This window comes from Pipistrellus kuhlii, unplaced genomic scaffold (genome assembly GCF_014108245.1).
Source record: "Pipistrellus kuhlii isolate mPipKuh1 unplaced genomic scaffold, mPipKuh1.p scaffold_m20_p_4, whole genome shotgun sequence".
NCBI lineage: Eukaryota > Metazoa > Chordata > Mammalia > Chiroptera > Vespertilionidae > Pipistrellus > Pipistrellus kuhlii.
In genome coordinates, this window is record NW_023425540.1 from 29,375,902 (window position 1) to 29,383,966 (window position 8,065).

The 8,065-nt window shown below is 43.5% G+C and overlaps 1 protein-coding gene across 1 annotated transcript; it reads right to left on the reverse strand.

The window, feature by feature from the left end:
• Window positions 1-220: 220 nt before the first annotated feature.
• Window positions 221-2,157, reverse strand: HTR1A (5-hydroxytryptamine receptor 1A). Its single transcript, XM_036410528.2, has one exon. It carries the CDS (start codon window positions 1,693-1,695, stop codon window positions 388-390), a length of 1,308 nt encoding a protein of 435 aa, XP_036266421.1. The 5' UTR covers window positions 1,696-2,157; the 3' UTR covers window positions 221-387.
• Window positions 2,158-8,065: the final 5,908 nt, after the last annotated feature.

Sequence of the window (8,065 nt, forward strand, 5' to 3'; positions counted from 1 at the left end):
GAGCAGATGCGGGCCGTTACAGTTGGAACGGCGGCTGGGTGCAGTTTATTTTATTATTATTTTTTCTCCCTGAACGACTGAGTCTGAAAGTTTCGCCCCGAAAATCTGGGGAGCCTTGGCGGGAGGAGGCGGTGGCTGGGACTAAACATCCTGGAGCCAGCTTCTCCAAACCCGGGAAGTTTCCCCACGTCCTCTGGCCCAGCCTGGGGCCCCTCCTGGGAGAAGGTGTGTGTGGGAGGGAGGGGGTGAGGGAAGGGGACTGGGGGCGAGATCTGGAAGCCGCAGGCGGAGCCACTGAGCCAGAGAAAAAGCAGCAAGTTATCCTAAGTGTCGCTTCCAGAGGGCAGCGGGAGGCAACGTGGAGGGGGCGGGCCTGCCCCTCCCGCGTCACCCGCGGCAGAACTTGCACTTGACGATCTTCTTGAAGGCGTTCTGGAAGTCCTTGTTGAAGTAGGCGTAGATGACCGGGTTGAGCAGGGAGTTGGAGTAGCCCAGCCAGTTGATGATGGCGCCCAGCAGCCGGGGCATGTGGCAGCTGCTCTCGCAGAAGGGCAGGACCAGGGCCACGATGAAGAAGGGCAGCCAGCAGAGGATGAAGGTGCCCATGATGATGCCCAGGGTCTTCACCGTCTTCCTCTCGCGAGCCAGGGCCATCTTGCGCTTGGCCTCGGCGGCGTTGCGCTCATTTTTATTCTCTAACGGGTTGGGGGCCCAGGGGACAGAGGCCGCCTCGCTCGGCAAGGGCAGGTGCTCTTTGGAGTTGCCCATCAGGTGCACTTCGATCACCTCCAGGGCCGCGCCGTCCTCGCCCTGCCGCACCGCCCCGTTGGCGCACTGAACGCCCCCCGCCTTATGCCCCGCGCCCTGCCCCCACCCTCTGCCCTCGGGCTCCCCGTTGACGCTCCTCCGGGGCGGCGGGGCCGGGGACGCCCCCAAGCGGGGGTGGTCCGCTCTCTGCTTCTTCTTCTTCTCCACCTTCTTGACCGTCTTGCGGATGCGAAAGCGCGCGGCTCGGAAGATGCGCCCGTAGAGCACCAGCATGAGGAGCAGCGGGATGTAGAAAGCGCCGAACGTGGAGTAGATGGTGTAGCCGTGGTCCTTGCTGATGGTGCACGCGTCCGGGTCCGAGCGGTCCTCGGGGGTGCGCCAGCCCAGCATGGGCGGGATGGAGATGAGGAAGCCGATGAGCCAGGTGAGCGAGATGAGCGCGGCGGCCCGCCGGGGCGTCCTCTTGTTCACGTAGTCGATGGGGTCGGTGATGGCCCAGTAGCGGTCCAGCGCGATGGCGCACAGGTGCAGGATGGACGAGGTGCAGCACAGCACGTCGAGGGAGATGAACAGGTCGCAGGTGACCTGGCCCAGCGTCCACTTGTTGAGCACCTGGTTCCACGCGGCCATGGGCAGCACGAGCACCGACACCATGAGGTCGGTGACGGCCAGCGAGCCGATCAGGTAGTTGGCCACGTTCTGCAGGGAGCGCTCCAGCGCGATGGCAGCGACGACGCACGCGTTTCCCAGCACCGCGCTGCAGATCAGGGTGCCCAGCAGCAGCGAGGTGACCACCTGGTAGCTGAAGGTCACGTCGGAGAGGCCGGCAGTGCTGCCGTTTGTCCCGAAGGGACCTTCGGAGGAGAAGGAGGAGGAGGAGGAGGAGGACGTAGTGTTGTTGCCCTGTCGGGGGCTGAGCGCATCCATGCCTGCGCGCCCCCAGCAGGGGAGGGGGGATGGAGCAAGAGCTGCGCGAGGAATCCCCTCGCGCCTCCCCCTGGGGTCGCAGCCCCTTTCTCCTGGGATTTTGGGGGGAGGGGGTGCAGGGGCTCAAGCAGGAAGTTCTTACTGCTCAGGCGAAGGCATCTCGGAGGAGAAACTGCTTCTGGGGCTCCGTGGGCTCCCCGGGTCCAGCGCGTTCGGGAACTCTAGTTGGGGAGCGAGTTGGCCGGAGAGCAGCTCTGAGATCTCAGGGCGACAGAGAGGTGGCCGCCGGAACGTCTGTCCCCCGCTGTTCATTTTACTTTGCCGCCGCCCAGCTGGCTACCGGAGCCGGAGCCTCCCCACCAGCAAACAGTCTCCAATCCTAGAAGTATCTGGAATACGGACACCCCATCCTCCACGGTCGTTATGTGACCCTCCTCGATTCTCTCCCTCCCGCTCTCCCACTCGCTTCTCTCTCTCTCTCTCTCTCTCTCTCTCTCTCTCTCTCTCTCTCTCAAAGCTTCCTCCTTCCACTGGCCTTCCCTTTCAGGTTCCCTCTCCCTTCTCTCACCCTTTCTTCATCCCTCTGTGTGTCGCTTAGACAGCCCGTCTCCCTCCCTCCCACGCCAACCCTCCCTTCCTAATACTTCCCCAACCGAGTGTCTCTTTCCTCCGGCTGCCCGCCCTCCTCTGCCTCTAGCTCAGCAACTTAAGCGTTCAGCCTCTTTTGTCCTCATGCTTCGAACTCGCTCGCATGCACTTGATCTCCTGGTCAGACCAACATTGCAATAAATACTTTTGCCTCCCACCCAGCCAAACTCGAGGGGAAAATTCTAACTATCCATTGCTTTATATTCCTGCCAAATTCCATCATATAAGGAAAGGAGACACTAGAAGTCTGGGGGGGGGGGGCGGGGAGGGAGGGGACAACCCTAGTTCAGTATGTAAATTACGGTAAATTGATGGAATGAAAATGGAGTATCTGCTTTTTACAGACCACCCCATCCATCATTAAACATTTGACTCCCTTGGGGACGATGTTGCCTGTGACCTTTTTTAACCTTGAGGAATGAGGGAGAAAGGAATTTAAGGACTTGTCAAAGACAAATAGCTACATCTCTAAAGGAAAGCACTCAATTCAGTATGTATTTAGAACACACTCACACAAGTCCTCCCAACACCATTTACCTTTTTTTCTTTTTTCTTATTTATTGTTCAGTATTATAGATGTTCACTATCTCCCTCCCCTCCCCCCTTTCTCCCTCTCTACCTAGCCCCTGCCCCACCCTAGGCTATCCCCACACTATTGTCTGTATTTATGGGCTATGCATATATGCATATGTTTTCTTTGATTAATCTCCCCTCCAACTCCACCCCCACCCGCACTTCCAAGATCTGTCAGCCTGTTCCATGCATACTTGTCTCTGGACCTAAATTCAGTGAACATTGCCATTCCCCATAGCTTTGTGGTGAGTAAATTTAGGGAAGGGGATCTTTCACCTGTGTGTTGCGTGGAGTTCGGGCATTTCATATGGCTTTTTGCTTTTCTTACCAGAAAGAAATCTCTAAAGGAGAATTTAGTGGAATCCCTGGTCACTGACCCCTGAGTTTCTCTTAAACTCGGGAATTGGATTCAGCACCTGGGACAGCTCTAGGCAATCAGGACTTATGCCGCCACCTTCTGGCAAAGGCTTTAGAGCGCCATCTAGGAACCCTAGTTATGCAAAAATTCAGCAGGTATTGAAATACCATAACTTCAAGAAAGAGGGGGAAAATGATTATGAAAAGAAAAGTAACATTGAGTCATGTATTTTTATTCTATTTCCTTAAAAAATAGTGTTTTCTTTTGCTCTTAGTCATATACACCACGCTTATATTGTCTAGATCATATTGAAAGCTTGTAGCATCTGTCATTCACAAGTTCTCTCTAGGAATGAGGTTTTATCGATAGTAGACTTAAGCAGACACTTTCTCACCTTCATCTGTGTTGGTTTTGTTCCGACAAAGCCTGTACTCTGGGACTCACACATTTGCACACATTCACCAATGGGGTAGGTGAAGGAGCAATATTGGATTTTCCAAATGGGGATGACTTCACATAGAAAATAAAGAGGCTGCTATTGGTTGGTTCCAAGCTATTTCCTTTATCAAGGAAACCATATTTAATCCCATTTGAACATGGGTAAAGAATTATAGTATATCTAATTAGATAGGTAAATAACAAATTCACTTATACATTCTGATAGCATGACTGAAGTAAAGGAAAAGTTCAGAATGCAATCCCGAAAGCAAATGACTCCAGATAACATGCACAGATTCACTCCAGATAGCAATAGTCTTAATATTTTCAAATTTGAGCTCTGAATTTCATAGCTTTCAATTCTTTTTTTTTTAAATATATTTTATTGATTTCTACAGAGAGGAATGGAGAGAGATAGAGAGTTAGAAACATCGATGAGAGAGAGTCATTGATCAGCTGCCTGTTGCACACCCCCTACTGGAGATATGCCTGCAATCAAGGTGTACATGCCCTTGACCGGAATCAAACCTGGGACCTTTCAGTCCCCAAGCCGATGCTCTATCCATTGAGCCAAACCGGTTTCGGCAGCTTTTAATTCTTTAAGACCAAGCAAAAGAACAATCACCAAAGCATCAAAGAAAATCTAATTGTGCCAATGCATACAATACAGGGCAATGTGTTTGGAGAAGGATGATTTTACAGTTCAGTGCTGGGTAGTTTCCATTTAAACACTTCAGCATGCTGCAGTAATGAACCTGATATTTGTAATGATTCATGGCATTGAAAAAACAGATGAGGATACATGGTGATTCTGTCTATAGACTCTGAAGATTCTTTTAAAATTTTGTGAAGGTTCTCATTCCCCTTTTTAAAATTTCCTGCCAAACACAGAACTAAATAACTGTTAAAATATATATAATCCAAAGATTATAATAGCAAAATAATTAAAATATGGATTCTCCAAAGATAAAATTCTGGAAATATAGTTGATAAATATAAACAAAGAGTAAAATAAATTTAAATTAAAAAAGTAAATATTTGTATAGATACAAGGACATACTTGAATAGGAATTATATCAGATTTAGCACATATAAATAAATATGTCAGTAAATATCTCAGCAATTATGCATTCTTCTAGCAGGTTCCAAATGGTTTAATAACTGACAATTTTTTTCAAGAATGCTAAAATTAATATTCATGAGGACTGGCACTTGCAATTCTATTTTAATATTTTATGATGCAACATTCTTATTCAAGTTGGAAAAAGTTCATGTTCATGTATTCCTTCAAAATAATGTATACAGTATTTCAAACATTTCATTCTTTAAAATGTATAACAAGTTTCTTGGGCATTCTGATGAACAATAGGAAGAAAACAGAAGTATAAAACGATATGCAGCATTAATTATGCTTCCATACCAAATACAGTGACTAATAAGTAATTATGTATAACTTATGTTGAATGATTCTGTAATATATATTAAAAGCAGAATGATGTCGCATTTCACCATGTTTACACTTTGCCAAATCTGCTATGTTAACCTTTTAAATATAAAGAAACACATATAAAAAAATGGTGCAAGCCAAAGATTCTGGATAAAGAGTTAGACTCTGGTTCTTTAAGGCCTCTGAAATCAGCCTAAAGAAAAATTAGCCTTAAAGCAGATATTATTGGTGACATCATTTGAAATCAGGACTTCCAGTCATTCTGCTTTTATTTCTTGTTTGAATTTACTAGATGCAAGTATGAACTTGTCAGTTATGGATCTAGAGTATGATATATCATCCATCATATAAAATTTCTCTAATGTAGTTTATGGGAGATAAAGATTTTTAACACTTTTACAGGAAATTTTATGTAAGGCCAGAATTGCATTGTAGTTCTTTGACATAAAGATAAAAAGATATTAGGCTAAAGTTTTGCTGAATGTCCTATCATTACTGAAGTCTCAGGAATGGTTGGGGTTTCTCAGTAACTGATATGTTTATCCATAATCCCCAAATTATGGCTAATTTATTAATGAGTCAGTAACCTATAGAGTAAAGAGTTGAAATTTTACTTAGGAGATTACAAGAGTAACTTAAAAGTTTCTATTTAAGAAGTTTTTACTTTCCTTCAAGTAATTTGATTAGGATAGGTTATTTTTAAAACTAAAAATACCATTCTGAATTTAATTCTCCTCAATCCTCAAATGCTAAAGTAATAGGGCAAATACAGTTTTACCAGCACTGTGAAATTTTACTGGAATTCACCAGGAAAACAAACCTTAAAGAGAAATGCTTGCTTAAATAATTTAGGAAATGCAGTCTTTTTATTACTAGTGAGAATTAACTGATCATTTATAAGAAATGCAAGCAACATGCCAGAGAATAAATTCTCCTTTAAACCTAAACATGCTCTTTGTGTGTGTGTCTAATCCTCGCTATCCACTTTCCTCTGATGATACTATTCCTTCATTGCTATTTCTATTCGATCAGGCACTTCTCAGAGGCTCAGAACTGGGTTTTCAGTGGGAAAAGACAAACAGAAGCCTCAGTCGCTGCTTCTGAGAAATGTAACAGTGGCTTCGTTCAGTTAACACTCATGCTAAAAACACAGCAGTTAGAAAGCGAAGGCAATGTAACCATGTGTTCACTAGGTGTGTGACCTTGGGCAGGTTATTTGATCCTTTTGTTTTCTCAGTAGTAAAGTGGGTGTGATAATAGACTTGTGAAGATTAAGTGATTTAATACACTGCTAGCCCATAATAAATACCAAATAAGGTTAAACAATAATAGTAATAATAGTGAAAAAAAGTAATAATATTCTCTCTCTACTGATAATTTCTGAGAAATGTAGAGAAAGAATTATGTGGGCTTAAAGGAAAGAACCAGAGCTTAAAAAATAAAAAATAAATAGAAAAAACAGTTAAGGCCCTTTCAGCTGAAGATTTATTATGAAAACAATTTGCACATGAATATGACATTCTTCCTGTTTCTTAAAGTATTTGGAAAATTTTCTAGGCAATTCTGAGTACAAGACTAGTGAAAAAAGATGTGACCTCTGCATTGTGGAACTTCTTTTTTTTAAAAAATATTTTATTGCTTTTTGGGGGGTGACATTGGTTAATACAATTATATTGGTTTTGTGGGGTGGAGTAGGATGTTACACCCACCTCCTCCCAGGACCAAACTGGAACTTCTTGACTTAAAGCTTTAATCACGGGACACACACACACACACACACACACACACACACGCGTGTCAACAAAGGTTTAATAATCAGTATTGGATAGTAGGATAGTAATCTGCCTTTTTTTCTAGGAGCACAACCTATTGAACTCCTAGAAAAGCATAAAATAAGTAATTATATAAAATAAATAATTAAAATTCATAGGTTCCCAATAAAATGTTTAAAAGTACAGTAAAACCCAAAAATAGTATTTCTGTTGTAAGTAATTATCAGGTGATAGTGATTATAGTTATTTAGTGTTAATAAGTGTACTTTCCCAGCCTCAATTCCTCTACACTGCCCCTTCCTGACAATATGTTTATGGCTCACTTGTAAAAGGGTAAGAACATAGTGGAGATGAGAAAATGTATGTAACGTTAGCTTAATATTTTCTGTTAATCTACGGATAGTTGGAAATTAAACCTAGTCTTAATTACTTGAAGCAAATTTTAATTACTATATTTAATCTAATTGAGGGGAAGTGCCTACATTTTTATTAGCTTTCCCAAGTAACACTTTGTTATACAACTAAAAGCAATACTCAATGCATTGTTTTAATCTTGTTTTAAAACATGCTACTTATACCCTGTTTCCCCGAAAATAAGACAGTGTCTTATATTAATTTTTGCTCCCAAAGATGCACTAGGTCTTATTTTCAGGGGATGTATTATTTTTCCATGAAGAAGAATACGGTACACATTTATTGTTAAATGAAAATAAAGGAAATTTATTACCTGTATACAGTACGGTAGTACGGTAGTTGTCAACACAAACCAGACAAACTGAGAATCCTACAGTATCAAGAATTTACTCATTTATTCTATGATAATCATGTCATCATCTTCTGGAACATCATCATAACAATCCAATTCCTGAATTTCCTGGTGAATTTCTTGTGACTCCATTTCTTTCAGAATCAGTGGACCAAATCTTTCATGTTTAGTCTAGGCCTTATTTTGGGGGGGATGCCTTATATTTCACTCAGAAGGAAACCTCTAAGTAGGTCTTATTTTCAGAGGATGTCTTATTTTCGGGGAAACATGGTATAAAAGCAACAATTATTGTGAAATATCTGTCTTTAACTGTGCCATTGGGTCTATTGAAGCAGTCTTGTGTCAAGTGGGAAATAATGGCTCAGAGC

Coding starts and splice junctions, on each gene's coding strand:
- HTR1A (XM_036410528.2), bottom strand. CDS start 1,695: ATGGATGCGCTCAGCCCCCGACAGGGCAACAACACTACGTCCTCCTCC.